Here is an 18,480-nt window from a genome sequence, read left to right as displayed (position 1 = left end):
GCCCCTGGAGACCATCTGCGCCGCAGCGTCTTGGGCATCTTCTGGCACATTCTCCAGTTGTCATCAGGTCAATGTCACCACTCCCCATTCTTTGGGCGTGGTCCTTTTGCCGAGCTCCGCTGCTTCCAGTGGTGAGCAAGGGCTTGGATTCTTCATGACATTGTTGGTATAAGTTATCCAGTGCTTAAAGCACCGCCTCTGGCGGTCAGTAGGGACGAAATAGAACGATAGTTACGGCTGTAACTATGGTTCTATGAGTCCCGGATGACCGCCAGAGTTCCCTGTCACTCAGAATTATTGTGTGCTCGTGAGAAGATTCGGGGAACAGATCCTCTGACGACACCGGCTGATATAGCCGGTGTCACGTGGGTCACAGGTGACTTTGTTGTTATTGTTACTCGAGCTGCGCATGCGCGCGATGGACATATCCAGTGCTTAAAGCACCGCCTCTGGCGGTCATCCGGGACTCATGGTCCGTAGTTACAGCCGTAACTATCGATTTACTTAAAAAACAATTTTTTCAGGGTTTGGGTGTTTTGTTTGATTTTAAACAAACAAAGTCTTGGCTTTCAGAATATGAAACTTTTATTTCCAAAATCACACGATAAATACATTTTTGAAGCTTGTAAAGGGACGAAGACAAGCACCTCTCACTGCAATCTGCTCTTCCAGCAGCGCCGCCCCCCCTCCCTCCGGCTGAAATTATGAACGTAAGAGTATAGTAATCATAGATAACACGGCAGGGTCCGTTACAGTTTGTTTTCATCTGATTTAAATTAAACAAAGTCTTGGCTTTCAGAATATTAAACTTGTTTCGGCAAATTCAGATGATAAATACAACTTTGAAGCTTGTAACGGCATACTTACAAGCGGAGTAATTTAACGTCACAGCAGGCATAACAACAGCCGGTGTTTCTCGTGAGGGTTTTACCCGGGAAACAAACACAATACACACAAACGCAAAAATACACAAACACACACACACGTATACACACACACTCGCGAGCTTCCCCTCCAAATGAAAATATCTTCCCTCCGTAGTATTTTGATAATTTGCTCCACTAATAATCAATCAGATCGATGGATTCCAGAGAAGAGGACACTTTAAAGGCCTTTTTCTCAAAATGAGGACTCGGTGACAGTCATTATATAATGTGACATATTTTGCTTAATATTTGGAGTACAAAAACAATCCTGATATCATTAGAAATCTAGGAATATCCTCTTTCCAACAGTGTATACAACTCAAAATGTGTCTTCGGGTCAATGCGACTGATTTCGATGGAGCAGGTCACATTTAGTAAGTCAGTTTAACTTTATGTAAAGATATTAAACTATGCAGAGTTCAAATTAATGTCACGAATGTCATCCAACTCAGAGCAAGGGGGAAGGGGAATGTTGGATTGTGAAAAAAATAAAATAATAAACATACTCTGTTATCCTCTTAGGCCCCACGGACCCGGTTCCGGGGCCGAAATCGCGTCATTTGCAGGAAACAACGTATAAGGAAACTTCATATTTAATAAACTATGAATATTTGATATCCATATAATGGGAAAACACTCATTTAACTGATCTTTTTCATTTATTTTTCAAATAAAAACACACAATGCTAACAGTGAGCCTCTGAATTAGCCCGAGCGAACCTATTACTGAACCGAAAATCACTCCTTGCTCCCTTATTACTTATCCTAGCTGCACATCCAACACATCGTTTATGATCGTAAAGACACAGAATCTAACGGTGCACACCTCAACACTGAAAGATTCAAACTTGCGACGTTATCAACAAAAACGTACATCAAAACAAGTGGCACTAGGTACTAACATGCGCTACGCTAACATGGCTTACCTTCCTCTTTGTCTGGTCTAAACTGGTCTTGAATGGCATTAAAACGATAAAAACGATGATGTAGTTAATCCATAGGTTAATATCCAATGTGGCTGTGTCCCCTTTGAAATGTTCTGATAATCTATAAGCAATAAAACTGCAATTCCGTTATCTGCTGTCCGCTCTGTGCGCTCTGGGTCCTGCAATTCCTGCTTCCTTACGTAGTAAACAATAAGTAAAGTCTGCTGCGTAAGGTGCTTACGCTGGCTGGCATTCTTTATACTTTACGCAGGACCATATCTCTGGAACCCATTGGTCGATTTGGGTGATTTAAACCTTTTTCTTAACCATTACATCCAATAGAATTGATGGGCAGTTCCCAAATCCACGTAAACATTACCATTGCGGACATAATAGAGAAGCAAACGAAGCATATCTGAAAGTACAAGCCTGTACGGCAAAACGTTATACCCAGTATATTGCCATAAATATGATGATGGATTATCAGTAAAAATGTCTACGTGACACAAAGACATTGGATTAACCTTGCGCGGCGTTTTTATTACGTTGAACACAACTTTTGATCACAAATCAAAAACGGTAAGATGTAATTATTGTAATATTTTTGAAACCGGATGTTGTTTACTTTCTCTTTTCTGGCTGATATCTCCAGGAATTCGGGGTCGTACAGTGATGACATTACATGTGTGGAATCTGTGGAGTCTCAGCTTTAATCGGATATCTTGTTTGTGCAGTTACGATAAGTAATAAGGGCATTTCTACCGTGAGTGCTGTGCAAAAGTCCGTTAGCATTTTTTCGCTCCATACTAATTCAAAGGCTTGGTATTACTCTTGTGTTTCTTTTAGCTAAACATGGTTCATATTGTCAGTTAGCTGAGTTTCTTACCGTTAAAAGGGTATGGAACATTAATAGTTTCATAAATGTTAAGAAGCCCTGAGACATAGTCTCGTAAAAAAACGGTGGGAGGGGTCCACTGGGGGGACCCTCGGGCTTAAGAGGTTAATGGTGCAGCAGTTATTTTTAACTTATATAGTGTTTAAAAAGGTAGAACTCAATGTTGACATCACAAGCCAGGAATTTCAAAAATGACTTACTTTTGTTGTGAGCACTGACGAGATGTGTCAATATGCGTTCCTTCCTGGAAAGAAAACGCCCACATTCAGAGCATTTAAAGCTTATTTTTCCATCGACCATGTGGACGGTGTAGTTATCTTCCTTTGAGTTTGACATTTTGTGAAATTGCCTAGCTGGGAGAGAATGGTGCCAACAGCCATGGGTTGGAGCTGAAGGGTTGAACACTTTTTGCACACACACTCGTTTGCTTCCGAACGTGCCTTTCCCGCGAATCCTGCATGGATCTGTGGATCCAGATGATCTGATTGTATGAGAAGTGGGACGCAACGGTTCTTGGCGCCAAAGGAGCATCCATCTTCTTCTTGCTACATCAGTATCAGTCATTGTCAGTTTGCAGAGTTTCTTTGTCATGGCAAACAAACAAGTATTGATGTGGTGGCCGGAAGAGGGACTGGGCACCGTGCAGTCGCTGTCTCACGTCACAGAGCCGAGGAAGGCCTACGAGTCCTACCAAGTTGGGGAAAGGGTAGAGTCGCGATGCCCTGGATTTGAGGGGAAGCACCCTGGAGTGATATATAGACTTGGTTTGTATACAGTAGTTCATAGTAGTCTGCTGACAGTGTAATTAACTTCAAGTTCAACTATAACTATAAGACTCTACTAGACTACTACTAGCATTTAACGTTTATAGCGGCAGTTTGGCGACTATATATAATACGGGCGCAAATCATTTATTTTTAATGTTGTAAAAAAAAAAAGTTTAATTAATTTTCTCGGCCCAGCCCCAGGGCATGAGGGCCATGCTATTCACACATATTCAGGGACCGGGTTCTGCACTTCTGGGACATTTTTTTTACCCCAGGATATTCAGGGATGAAAGAGATTAATGTGTAGTCTTAGTCTACATATAATTATGCAAACTAATGGGTTATTATTTGATTCAATAATTACAGATGCAGTGAGAAAACCCCTGGAAGCCCTCCTAGGTGAGCCTGACTTTGTGGACAAGGCAACTAGATTCACTAAAAGTACTGCGAGTCAGCCCAATGCAGGGACTTCAGGCACAGACACAGTCAAACGACGACCATCCAGGTAACTATTACTATAAGACCTATAATGAGGCTGGCTCAATTAGTTAAACAAATGGCAATTCATTTGAATTGAAATTTGAGGCTATACAGTTGGTGGTTTGATCTTTCAATCTGATTGCATTTGAATTAGCATAACATTTAAAAATGTATCAACATTTCCAATGCATTCGAGTCGTAAAAAAACGTTGTTAGTGTGTCTTAAATTAAGCAATTTTTTTCCAAAACTTGAAATCGCGAAATTAAATTGCACGCTAAATATACTTGACTTACAGTTACAGTTACAGTACTAGTCATTCTAAATGTACCAACAATTGTATCTGCTTACACTTACAGTCCCTCTCCAATCATGACATCCAACCTCCATACCCCAGGCTGGCACAGTGACAATCCGTCTGCAGGCAAGAGGCCCAAGAAAGACTCTAATGAATCGTGAGTAAATATGAGTATGAAGCACAATTTTGATCATGTATGTCTAAACCAGATGATATGTTAGGGAAATTATTTCCAAAGAGCAGTTAATCTTTTCTACAAAGTAAACTTGTGCAATAAATTATGGAGTAAAGTTTACACATTTTACCAAATCCTTCACATATTATATACATGTACATGTACTGTCGCTGTTAGTTTGTATTAAGTGCTTCTCTAAATTGAACTTGTTTTATCCTATCCAGCTCATCCCAAAGCAATCTGCCATGTCCACCTCCTGTGTCTCCCCGCTATCATCATACAGCTCCCACTGGTGAACCGAGAACCCCAAAATCTTCTGAATCGTGAGTAAAACATGCATGTAGTAATCACCCCAATATTAAATTCAGCACAATCATATCACTTAGTTCTTTATTTCAAGTTATTATTTTCAAAATGGAGTCCTTACATTTTTCACCTTACTCTGACTTGCCACCAGTGAAGTGTTAGGTCAGTGAAGTGTTAAGTCTATTAAAGTCAATATGGTCAAGATGCTAATTGAGATATTTTAATGCCCATGTGCAAGCTAATGACTTTTGGTCAGTGTGGTCTGCGAATTGATGAGCAGTTACTTGAGAATTATTGTAAACATGGGGATCACTGAAAAGCTTCACAGTCCAGATTTAATGATGCAACATCATGATGCAAATGAATATTGATATTTTCCAGTGGCCGTGTGACCAGAAAGGAGTTTGATGAATTGACGGAAGATGTCAAGAAGCTGCGCCGTTGGGTCCACCAGCTGGAGAAGGAGGCGAAGGAGGGCAGCGTGAAAGCGAGTCACTCAGCGAGTCACGCCAAGGCTGAAGGCAGCAGCCTGAGTGTCAAGGCTGAAGGCAGCGGCCTGCAGAGTGTCAAGGCTGAAGGCAGCGGCCTGCAGAGTGTCAAGGCTGAAGGCAGCGGCCTGCAGAGTGTCAAGGCTGAAGGCAGCGGCCTGCAGAGTGTGAAGGTTGAAGGCAGCGGCCTGCAGAGTGTGACGGTTGAAGGCAGCGGCCTGAGTATCAAGGCTGAAGACAGCCCTGCAGAGGACGGTACTACTGGACTGTATCAGCAGGAAACGCCGGCGGACGAGATCCTGGCTGATCTCATCCGCCATGTGGATCGACCTTACGCAGCAACAAGGGTGCTGATGCTCACCCTGTTCACGGAGGAATACATTAGGACACACAGCGTGTCTGGCAGGGCCAGCAACACCACAATGAAGGCGAAGCCCATATTCGATGGTCGCTTGTACAACAAGATGCTTGGAACAATGCAGGCCAAGTTCCCCAGTTTGAAGACATCTGACATCACTGCGAAGGTGCACGCGGTGCAGAAGAGTTTGAAGGCTTGAGCCTTGAGGTGCGAGCGGCCGACTCTGTGTGTGCAACTACAGAGTGACAGTGTACTGTAGATGAAATTAAGTGCAATTAACATGATCTATACAAATATTTAAAAATTAAATACTTGAAACTATTGAAAAGCTTGTATTAATTTATATTATTTCCAGTCTGGTGGACCATGGTTTATGTCCATGGTAGACCATGGTAAGACCATGGTTTATGACCATGGTAGACCATGGTTTATTGTGACCATGGTAGACCATGGTTTATATCAGTGCTCTACCATGGTTGACTGTGGTGCCATATCCCAACCATGGTCATACCATGGTCAACCATGGTTATACCATGGTTAAATGAACCATGTTCTACCATGGTCGCCCATGGGCTGTCAGTCGATTCAAATATTTAATCGCACATTTTTTATCTGTTCTAAATGTTCCTTAGAGGGATATTTTTCAAGTTTTTAATACTCTTATCAACATATGAGTGGACAAATATGCTTTTTGCAAATGTTTGTTTATTATCATTTGATCAATCAATCAATCAATCAATGTCAATCAATGTTTATTTATATAGCCCAATATCACAAATGTTACATTTGTCTCAGTGGTCTTCACAGTGTGTACAGAATATCAGTATGACAATACGACACCCTCTGTCCTTAGACCCTCACATCGTACAAGGAAAAACTTCCGAAGAAAACCCAGTTTAAAGGGAAAAATGGGAGAAACCTCAGGGAGAGCAACGGAGGAGGGATCCCTCTCCCAGGACGGACAGACGTGCAATAGATGCCGTGTGTAAATTGAAAAGATAATACATTTGCAACATAGGTAGTCCAAATGTTTGGAAATGCATGTGTGTATAATAGGAAGATGAATCCACGAGGATATCCATCCAGGACCGATGATCCAGGACCACAGCCACGACTCAAGATCCAGCGGTCGCGATCCAGGACACAGGACCGCTGGATCATCCATGACTCCGGATCCCGGCGTATATAGACACCAAAAAGAAAGAAATGTGGGGAATCTGGGTTAATCGGAAAATGAGAGTACACAGGTACAGACAGAGAGAAGGAAGAAGTAAGATGTCCCCCGACAAACTAAGCCTATATCAGCAAAACTAGGGGCTGAATCTAATCAGCCCTAACTATAAGCTTTATCAAAAAGCAATGACAAATATTCTCATGAATATTAAATATAACAACCTCTGAACAATAAAAATATCCGCCTCAATTCAACCTGGAACCTCTCTCATACAATACAATAATACAATACAAAGTGTGTGTGTGTGTGTGTGTGTGTGTGTGTGTGTGTGTGTGTGTGTGTGTGTGTGTGTGTGTGTGTGTGTGTGTGTGTGTGTGTGTGTGTGTGTGTGTGTGTGTGTGTGTGTGTGTGTGTGGAGACACTGTGATGGATCGTTGGAGATACGTGCAACTCAAGGCATATGCTGGAACGGGAGCTACCTGGACGCTGCAATCATGTTGCACGCACTATCCGTGCTGAGTGTGCTGACTTTTCGTACAATTTCCCACTGTCTGGCTTCCTGCATAAAGTCAAGTGCTCGGCGCAGTTGTCGGCAAAATGTCGCTCCTCTGTTTTCATTGAAACAGCTCCTTATATCTGTTAGCGCCCGTTCTCTCTCTCTCGCTCGCGCCACACATACACACACCCTCCCGGTCCTCCCGATGGCCAGTCGGTGCCTGCCGGTGAGCGTGGAAGTGTGGTCTGCCGCAAGCGGGCGGCAGGAGCGGGGCTGTCAGCATCCGCTTGTAGATGGTATTTTAAACTCGATGCGCTCTGAAACTACGGAGCGGCCGAGGACAAAAAATACACATGCGTTAATCGCGTTAAAATGATTAGTGGGGTTAATTTTTTTTTTGCATTAACGCGTTGTTAACGCGTTACCTTGACAGCCCTAATTTAAACAAATACATAAAAACAAGGATACTTGTGTATTATTGTTGAGTAAATAACAGTGTGTTATTTAGAAAAGAATAACAAATTAGAAGGAAAAAATATTTAAAAAATATATATTTCAGTATTCTGAGCCCCATTTATTTTCCTCACGGACGGCAAAAAAAGGCCGACATTATACAATTTAAAATAAAAACAATAATCGTGGCTTGATATTGAGTAAGAACATGTTTTTATGAACCACACAGCTTCTGGTCTTCCAAGACCCGACCGGACAAAAATACGTGGTGCAGGCACGAAACATACTACCAATAGAAATACATTGCTTTTAAAATCGCTCTGTGTGACACGAAAAAAGGGGGAAATCGTGTTGGTGAACACGATCAATAGATTAAATGTCGTGACAATAACACGAAATGCCGTCAGACTGGGTTGGCTACAGCCTTTCACAAAATTCAACGAAACCATTTTCTCCAGTTTGTGCAGACAGCCGAAATGAGCCATATATATACTCCCTGGTGGACCTTATAGGTGCCGTCAAACAATAGAAACAAAGTCCTTTGAGATTGCAGTTATAATTGCAGCATGCTCAGCTACCAGTTTGCTCTTTAGGTATTGAGCTAACATCAGCTAACGTTTTCATATGACTGATTAATAGAACAATCTGCTGCCACAATAGCTACGAGAATTCCCAAATTAGTCGTACTGTACGTATATTATTGTGATTAAAGTATTACTGAGTTGTTCTATTGTTAGCTATCTACAGTAAACTGATGGAGTATGCTATAATGATATCTTCTACAAAACTAGAAAAACGAAAGGTAGCTAATGCGAGGTACGCAACAAATCTTGTGGAACAGCAACAAAAGCAATCCTTTCCAATTTTTCAAATAATAACAAAGTGATTTGGTCCAGTCCATTATCCAGCAATTCCATAATTAGATTAGATTAGAAGCATTTATTGTCATTAAACATGTACAATGAAAAAGACAAAAGCTACTCCTTTTTAAGGTGCCATCAAAACATTCGGAATAGACAACCAGAGTTGGGTGTAACGCGTTACAAAGTAACTGTAATAATATTACTTTTGTAGGTAACCGAGTAGTGTAACGCGCTACTTTTACAATTCAGTAATCACACTACAGTTACTAACATTGCCCCGACACGCGTTACTTCGTTACTTACTAAAATCAGTCATAATCAAACCTCAACAAACACCTGCAAAGAACACATGCTAAGGTGAAGCTAATGCACAGCTATTTGTTGTTTGTTTATATCACGTAGTCTGTTCTTCTTCTCTGTTTTCCGGTTGTAGACTGCGCAAAATATACAGATAGCAGGAGACAGAGGACAGCCATGGTCAGATAGGAAAACATTCAGGAGCTATCTGGATCAGTCTTATGCGACAATGGAAACTGAACTAAAGAGAACATTTGAAACTTTAGCAGTCTGCGTGATCTGCCTGCAGGGAGGGGCGGGCCGGCCCTGCGAGTAAAGTAACGAGTAAAGTAACGAGTTACTTTATGTAGAGAGTAACGAAGTAGTGTAATATATATATATTTTTTTTAAAGTAATATGTAATATGTAATATATTACTTTTTTTTAGTAACGACCCCATCTCTGTAGACAACATACAACAACAAAGACACGTAGCATTCATACTAATTACGAAATAAAGTGCAGGAATTCATTCATTGGTCGAGTAAATATGTATGTGTTTGCTATAAATTATATATATATGTATGGATTATTGCACAGGAGAGGAATTCTAAGCGGTATTGGTGCAAGAGTTTAGTGCCATGATTGTTCTGGGGAAGAAAGTCTTTGAGTCTGTTTGTCTTATTTTGTATGGTGGGCATGAAAGCAAAATCAGGTGTCAAGATCCCTTACTTTTTACTCAAAGGTCACTTCAAAGTTGCAAGTAACAATCATGTTTGCTGGCTGTCCCGTCCCCCACACTGAGTGCTTTCGTATTTCTCCCTGCATGCTGTTTCCACAGGTTATTTTAAGATTTAAAAAAAAAATCACTGTTTGCTTTCACCTCCCACTGGTTTACAACTTAAGAAGGGCACAGAGGAACCTGATTAAAGGTTCTCATTAATTAGCGCTTACAAGTTATTTGATTTTTGTTTTTCCAGTCTGCTCTGTTTTGTTAGTGCTTAATCCACTCGCTCTCTGTGAGACCAAACATATGTATGCGTCATAGCGCACAAATGGTGTGAAAGCAGAGTAAAAAACAACAACACGTTTTTTGCATATCCAACTTATGAATAATCAAAACAATCAGCAGCGTAAAATCCACTTAAACTCTTCCTCTCCAATTAGCATTATCAAGTAATGAGGAGTGAAGACAGATGCCGTGACCCTCATCCTACAAATCACACATCACAGCCTCAGTTTGTTCCGAGGCTGGGGACGTTTCCAGAGTGCTTTTTTCCATCTCTCCCTTTTTTATATATATATATATATATATATATATATACACGTATATTGCACATTATTTACCAAACAGCGCATAGAGACATCCAGTATGATGTGTTTATTCACTCAACATGTTTTCCCTGGACACCACAGAGCTAGCGCGCAAGTTAATTGAATAAGGGCTTAATTCGTGCCTATCTCCCCGGTGGGGAGCTGTAAATGTAAGTGGTGTTAAAGATTTACAGAGGAGAAGGTATTAATTCATATTTCACAGATAAATAAGTCTCTTATTCCTCTTTGCTCTCAGTCAGGGCTCCTGTGGGAGCGAGTGAAAAGCAGAGAAGGAACGGAGAAGAAATAGTTTGTACGAGCCTGTGGGATTTTAGTTTTTGGTTTGTTTGAGAGGGTGAACTAAAGTTCCACCGATACGAATTGCATGGGATGTGGGACTCATTGTGTACATGTAGAATCAGAGTGTATTACTTCCTGATTGCCTCATGTAATGGATCTAATTTCCAAATTAATTTATGATTCACTCATCTTCTGCTTCATTTTATTAAACATGTCACAGTTTGCTGAGATATTTTAGTGCACAGATATGGAAAGCCACCTTAAATTTTACATTGAACATTTATTATTTAATGCATAATATCTTATTCATCTTTTTCATCTAGTTGTTAAATTATCTAGCCTTTATTTTGCATGCTAGCAGCATGGCTAAGTAGACAGCCACTTAGGGCAATATGGAAAATATATCCATTAAATGGACCTCCATTATATTTGGTGCACATCCATGATTCCCAGATGAGTAGATTATTATTATTATTATTATCTTAAATTAACTCACAACGTTTCATATATTGACACCAGCAGGATGGTTCCTCCTGACTTGAAGGGTAACTATAGGTTACTTACGTAACCCCAGCTCTCAGAGTAACATGAAGTGAGATGTCTCACGATGGAATGCGCCTCATCGCGGAGCAAACAGAAGCATCAATCTCATTACGCCAATCCTGATTGGCTGGTGATCTTGATGTCAACGTCAGGGGAAATCACCCCCTATAAGTAGCCTGCGCCACGACGCATGCGTCATTCAAAATAAGCACCTCTTCTCGCTTCACCATAGCAAGGAGGGCCGTCTGGTGAGACATCTCACTTTATGTTACTCTAAGTCCTGGGGTTACGTAAGTAACCTATAGTTCTCATTCATAACACTCCGTTCGATGTCTTACTATGGGATATTGTAGCTCCCGTATTGCCATACGAGCTTATCTCGAAGATCACCGATCAACCACAATTTAACAGGTGGAGTCCCGACTCAACAAGGTGCCCAGCATTGCTCGGGCCACGCTTGGAGCGGAGACGTCTAGCCTGTAAAAGCGGACAAAAGTGAGCGGCGAAGACCAGCTTGCCGCTGCACAGATGTCTTGGATGGAAACACCCTTGAACAAAGCCCAGGATGTAGCCAGGCCCCGAGTCGAGTGAGCCCGCAGACCCGAAGGTGCTTGCAGATTCTGACTCGTATAGGCCAAAGCAATCGCCTCCACGATCCAGTGGGAGAGCCGTTGCTTAGTAACAGGCTTACCCTTGTGAGGTTTAGCCCAGGACACGAAGAGTTGGTCATTAAGACGAAGCTCTTTTGATCTGTCCATATATGTGTGTAAAGCCCGGACTGGACACAACAGATCCTGCTGCTGCTCCCCGGAGGAAACCAGCTGCGGAGGAAATGCCTCAATGTCAATTGGGGTACACGAACCAACCACCCTTGGTGTAAAGGTAGGGTTGGGTTTCAACAACACTCTCGTTTGCCCTGGGGCGAACTGAGTGCATGAGGGATGTACAGCAGGGTTGCCAACTCTCACGCATCTGGCGTGTGACACACGCTTTCACCCTCAATCTCACGCTCTCACTCTGCCCAAACTATTCTCACGCCAAAAACAAGAATACCGAAGACTAGAAACGGTTTTGAAAACTTTTGTCAGGTAGTGATCGTCTTCTCAATAGAACATCTTTGATAATGTCTTCTGGCCAATCAGAATCAAGATAACGGCGTGGTGTTGTTGCACGAAGTCCCGACGGAGAATACTTTTGCTGTAGTACATCTCTACATCGATACAACATTACGTGTTGATAGAAATCAACACGTAATGAAATAAGACCCCACGGTTTAATGATTGATAGGTGTGTGGGCTGTCTTTCATGTTGACACACAGAACAATGGGGGCTATCAACCCTTATCCACAATGTAAAGTAATTCACCCAGCTTCTTCCCTCTTCTCTCTGTGAGGAGCAGCAGGTTCAGCTTTCAGAACAAAGTAACACAAAACTAAAATGGTATTCATTTGTTTAAATATGTCGTGTAGTAATAGATTTATTTATTTTTCTTCTCAAGAGAGTACCAGAATGTGTATTTTATGTTAGTATTTCAAAAAATCTCCAGGGGGAGAATCCCCCCAGACCCCCCTGCAGGGGTTGGGTTTTCAGCATGTCAACTCTTTCACTTGTGGGTAAATTGCAGGATTGGCTCCAGGTCGCCCTTTTCATTTACTACAAGACAAATGTGCCTTTTTATTTGATACAGTTCATTTTGGATTGAGACAGGAAAATAATCTAAACCTCACACGTGGCGTTTCACTGTCAAGGGGAGCGTGTATGTAATTACATTGCAAATACTGACTTCACCAGTTCACCCCACCACTGTATGGGTTAGCCCTACCATAGATTACCCAACAAAAATACTCTGGCAACTGCCGACCCGTATTGCGCAAGCGCAGATCTAAGATCCAGTAGAAATGATAAAAAAGTAAAGGTCTGCTGCTTATTGTTCTACTAGGCCAAAATAGAGTGTGTTAATTCATATGTTTGGCAGTTTGGAGTAAGTCTGTAAATGTGTTTGTGTGTGTGTGTGTCATGTATAGGCCTCTCACGATAATTAATTTTGTTGGATACATTTTCCAGGAAATTATTGCGATAAACAATAATATTGTCGGCACCGTTGTATGACCATTTTAGACCCCTGACATAATGATAATAATAATTGAAGTATATCCTTTCAAACTGCTAGTCACATCCTCATGTAAATGGAAATGTATCGAGTTCATTTTTATTTATCGTACGATAAGTCAACTAATTGCTTATCGCGACAGGCACACAATAAAACAGTGGAAACAAACATGTGTTTGACTTTCATTAGTGAATGAAACTGTGTGCCCTTTATAGTCTGTGTCCAATTTTGTGTATTTGTATATATTGTATATATATCCTATATATATGCTAAGGTCCCGCTGCTGACACGATAGCAGTCATTTAGTGCGCATATGTGTAATTAAACCCATGATATCAAAATCTCACTCCGGCCAGGTGCCCAAAGTTGGCAACCCTGTGTACAGACAGTGCATGGATATCGCTGACCCGCTTGGCGGATGCCAGGGCCAGTAACAGCACTGTCTTGAGTGACAGATGTTTCATGTCAGCTCCTTCCAGGGGTTCAAATGGGGTCATTTTGAGCCCATTTAAAACCACTGCCAGGTCCCATAAGGGCACCAGCGACCTGGAGACAGGGAGGAGCCTGCGAGTTCCCTTCATAAAACGGCAAACCAAAGGATGTTGGCTAGCCGTCTTACCCTCAAAGCCCACATGGCATGCAGCAATAGCAGCCAGGTACACCTTGATGGTGGAGAAAGCTCTGTATTTTCCGATCAAGTCCTGTAGAAATGATAAAATCACCCCGACAGCCCCTGCGAAACGTTACCATGGTTGACCATGGTCACCATGGTATTCCATTGCCAACTATGGTAATACCATGGTTGACCACAAAATACCATGATGGTCACAGTACCATGGGGAAGAAACCATGGTCAGCCTGCCATGGTCACAATGTCATCTCCAGAAACCATGGTCAACCATTTGAATATTTGAACCATGGTCTCAAGAAACCATGGTCTACAGAAACCATGGTCGACAATCATTCTAATGAGGCGCATGCAGGCACCGTCACCTGATGAATGTATATAAAATAATCTGTACATGTTCACCAACTGTTTAATGAGCATTTAATGAGTGTGTGTGTAACTATAGAGTGACAGTGTACTGTAGATGAAATTAAGTGCAATTAACATGATCTATACAAATATTTTAAAATTAAATGCTTGAAACTATTGAAAAGCTTGTATTAATTTATATTATTTCCAGTCTGGTGGACCATGGTTTATGTCCATGGTACTGGTGGACCATGGTTTATGTCCATGGTAGACCATAGTAGTCCATGGTTTATGTCCATGGTTTATGTCCATGGTAGACCATGGTAGTCCATGGTTTATGACCATGGTAGACCATGGTTTATATCAGTGCTCTACCATGGTTGACTGTGGTGCCATATCCCAACCATGGTCTACCATGGTCAACCATGGTTATACCATGGTTAAATGAACCATGTTCTACCATGGTAGACCATGGTCTACTATGGTCTACAATGGTTCATTTCGCAGGGGAGGACATTGAAAAGAGATGTGTCCTTCTTGAAGGCACCACTCCTCAAACACCCTCCACTTACAGTCGTAAAGAGACCTGGTGGAGGAAGCTCTCGCACTCTGAATAGTGTTTATCACCTTCTGAGGGAGTCCCACTGTATTCAGATTGTACCACTCACGGGTCAGGCCCATAGTGCCCCGCGCTCTGGGCGTGGGTGAAGGATCGCCCCCCCCCGCCTGAGACAATCTGTCCCTGCGTGGTGGGGGCTGCCATGGCTGCCCGCACAACAGCTGATATATCTCCGCCAGCCCGTACATTACGGGCTAGGGCGGAAACATCAGAGTAAGTGTGTGGCGTTGCTCCTTCACTCTGGCCAGAGTTGGGGGTAACAGAGCCAGGGGTGGGAACACGCACAGAGGACCCGGAGGTCAATCGTGTACGAGTGTGTCCCCGCCTAACAGTGCGTTTAAATCGTGCATTAAAGAGAACACTGTCATTGAGCATTTTCTCCCTTTGCGAACAGACTTAACGCGGCTCCGCCGTAACGCACCCACAGCGGACTCCCGATCCTTGGATGAGGAGTCCAGTCTGCATAGAGTGGTGCACCTCTGGACAGTAATTCTGTCCCAAGGTGCATAACTCCCGGTACCTGTGTCGCTCTCAGAGAGAGGAGACGTCTGCCGCTCCAAGGGATAAGTTTGTGTGCCAGTGTGTGTGACTGGAGACAACGCAACCTCCCCTGGCGGTTCATACACGATATCGTGTTGTCTGTCCTCACGAGGACATGGTGACATGGTGGACAGGGGTCATTTCTCCCAAAAAAAATGTTTTACTCACTCTATCAATAGCCCCACCAAAAATATTTTCCACCAGCCGCCACTGACGTTGAGGCATCTCTCGAGGCAGCGGGGACACGTTTAGAGCCGGGGAAAGAACTTCCAGCTCTGTCACAGAGGGGAGAAGGAGGGGCTGTCAGGCCGCTCGCTTCTTCTTCCTCGACTGCTGGCGGCACTGCGCGTGGCGGTGGTGCCTTCACAGACCCGTCAATAATCCGCCTTTTGAGAGATGCCGTAGCTGCTCTCAAAAGGGGAGAAAATTGGCGGGCTGCTTATTGGTTTTATTGATTTCCTTTTCATTTTTTTTTCTTTTTGAGCTGCGCCCTCGGCCTGAAGCCTGGATAAGTCAGCGGCAAATGTTTTATGACAGAGGAATCAGCCAACGTGTGACATGTGTTTGTGCGGACTTGAGGATGGTGTTTAGGCATCTCTCGAGGCGGCGGGAACACATTTGTTGGGATTTGTTGTATATGAATGCACCTGCCAATTACCTGAGCAAATTGGATGCTGCGTATCACAGTGCTCTGAGATTTGTCACAAATTGTAAAGCGCTTACACATCACTGTACACTGTATACCAAGGCAGGTTTACCATCACTCTCTGTACGGAGGCTCAGTCACTGGTACACGTTTATCTATAAAGCTTTGTTGGGTAAACTCCCGTATTATATCTGCTCTCTGATAACACAGAGAGTTGCAAGCAGCTATTGTCTGAGGTCACATGATGTAGTCTTGTTAGATGTGCCAAGAGCAAGGACTGTCTTCGGTAAGACAGCTTTTATGTGCGCAGCTCCACTTGCTTGGAACAATCTTCAGCAAGAATTGAAACTGAGCAATCTCATTCCTCTGCATGTTTTTAAAGCTAGGCAAAATGAAATGCTTGCTGATACAATGGGCACTTGTAAATGTCTATAACTATGTATCCTGTAAATATAATGTATAATGTCCTTTATTGTTTTATGTTTCATGTGGAATCTATATGCTGCAGGTCTCCCTTGAAAAAGAGATCTATGATCTCAATGGGACCAATCTGAATAAATAAAGGTTTGAAATGAAATGAAATGAAATTCACGGAGGGGAGAAGGAGGGGCTGTCACGCCGCTCGCTTCTTCTTCCTCGACTGCTGGCCGAAATTCTGGGTTGGCTGAGGCTGAGCTGCAGCTGGAACCGGAGATTTTCTCGGCCAACTTGCCCTTGTCTCCAGCCTGGGCTGGGGACTCGGGGTGGGCTGCGACCTCTGCGTCTTCGGTGTTTTAAACCGAGCAGAGTTCGAGTCAGCTTGGGCAGAGGACTGTTCATCCGAGTCAGACAGGAGGAACTCAGAGGCATCCTCTTCGTCCTCCATGTAATCCAATTCTAGGACATCCTCCGCGGGTGAAACCATGGTGAGGTCCAGCCGGGAGCCCCAGCTTGGTATAGCGTGGGGCCCCGTTCCCGCGTCTTTTGCCGCCACCGGGTCCCGGCCTGATATGGCGCGGGAATCCGGTTCCGCGGCTGCCGCTCTTGATGAGCCCCAGACCGTAATGGTGAGGGACTCAGTCTCTGCGGCGGACGCCCCCGTGTCTTGATTGCCAGCCGGCAAACCAGTGGACATGAGGGGGTCCTGTCCCGACAGGCTAGCTTGTTGTGCTAACCTTCGGCGGAGGCTCTTCATAGTGAAGCGGGCACAATGCCCGCACGAGCCGGGGTTGTCAATGGCCTCCTGGGCGTGTTCCAGCCCGAGGCAGGACGAACAGATCTGGTGTGAGTCTGTGCCTGACACTTTCAACCCGCAGCCGCAGAGCCGAGCCTCCGAGTTCCTAACTCCTCTGGTGTGAAGGAGAGAGGCGTCCATCTTGTTCGCCGCGAGGCGTGGAGAGGACCCGCTCTTAACAGGTACGTCGAGAAAAAAGGTGTTACCAATCTGTCTTTAATCCGGAGAAAAAAAAAAAGGACAGTGTGGGTCTTTTTCCTCAAAGAATATTACCTGGTGTGGTAATATTCTTTTAATCCTTTTCTCCTCCGTGAGAAGAGAAAAGAAAAAACGTCCTCGCTACCGTGGTGTCGGCAGTGAGGGAAAAAACACAAGCTGGCAACGGGTGTGTTGCTAGCTTGAGAATCAAAACCTTACCTTAATTCCAGAGGAAGAACGGCGAGGTTGATTATAATACTAACTGGTGTGTTAGTACTATACTCTTCTGCGAGGCAGAATAGGGTAGCCGGCTAACGCCCGTCGACCGCAATTAGCTTTTGGTTAAGCTAGCCCGGCTACCATTAGAGATGTGCTCTGAAGCGAGAAGAGGTGTTTGAATGACGCATGTGTCGTGGCACAGGCTACTTATAGGGGGTGATTTCCCCTGACGTTGACGTCAAGATCACCAGCCAATCAGGATTGGCGTAATGAGATTGATGCTTCTGTTTGCTCCGCGATGAGGCGCATCCCATAGTGAGACATCGAACGGAGTGTTATGAATGAGAACTGTTGGATGGATAACCATGCAGCAATTGGTCATACACCACAATACTATGGTTTATGACCAATTATGTTCAATAATAAGTAACATTCCAATCAGCCCTAGCTGAACATTGTGATAATTTGCATCTCAGAAAAAGTATAAGCCAAAAGTTGTGAAAAGGTGTTTCTCTTGTCTGGTTTCTAATGGATTTTGAGTATAACGATGAAAATGATAATGATAAAGACAATATGAAAAACTAGATGGTCACTCAAAGACACTATTTCCATATGTACAAATGGATGCCTGTAACCGCCTTGTTATCACAAAGGCTCCAACATGTAATGGGTTATTCCTCGGTCCATGCTACACGCTTCCACCAAGTTTCATGAAAATTAAGTCAAAACAAGACATTTTTGTAATGATTCACAAACAAAATTTGAAGATTGTGTTTTCAGTTGAGGAAAAGTACATGATTTTTCTGAAGACCTATTCAAGATTCAAATAACTTAGAAGTAACTAGAAGTTTATAGTGGCAGCAAAGCCTTTGCTTTTATCTGCAAATCATTTCTGAGTGACTTTGTTTTGATAACACTCTTCG

At 43.2% G+C, this 18,480-nt stretch overlaps 1 protein-coding gene across 1 annotated transcript; it reads right to left on the bottom strand.

Moving 5' to 3' along the window:
* Window positions 1-11,476: 11,476 nt before the first annotated feature.
* LOC139434462 (uncharacterized) lies at window positions 11,477-14,773 on the bottom strand (the record flags this gene model as incomplete). Its single annotated transcript, XM_071204301.1, has 3 exons — window positions 11,477-11,999; window positions 13,534-13,879; window positions 14,638-14,773. Coding segments are annotated over 3 exons (1,005 nt in total), but the record flags the coding sequence as incomplete, so codon positions are not given.
* Window positions 14,774-18,480: the final 3,707 nt, after the last annotated feature.

Source organism: Pseudochaenichthys georgianus, chromosome 1 (assembly GCF_902827115.2).
Source record: "Pseudochaenichthys georgianus chromosome 1, fPseGeo1.2, whole genome shotgun sequence".
In the NCBI taxonomy this organism is placed as follows: Eukaryota; Metazoa; Chordata; class Actinopteri; order Perciformes; family Channichthyidae; genus Pseudochaenichthys; species Pseudochaenichthys georgianus.
Note: the sequence above shows the minus strand (reverse complement) of the source record. Positions and strands in the feature narration are given on the sequence as shown.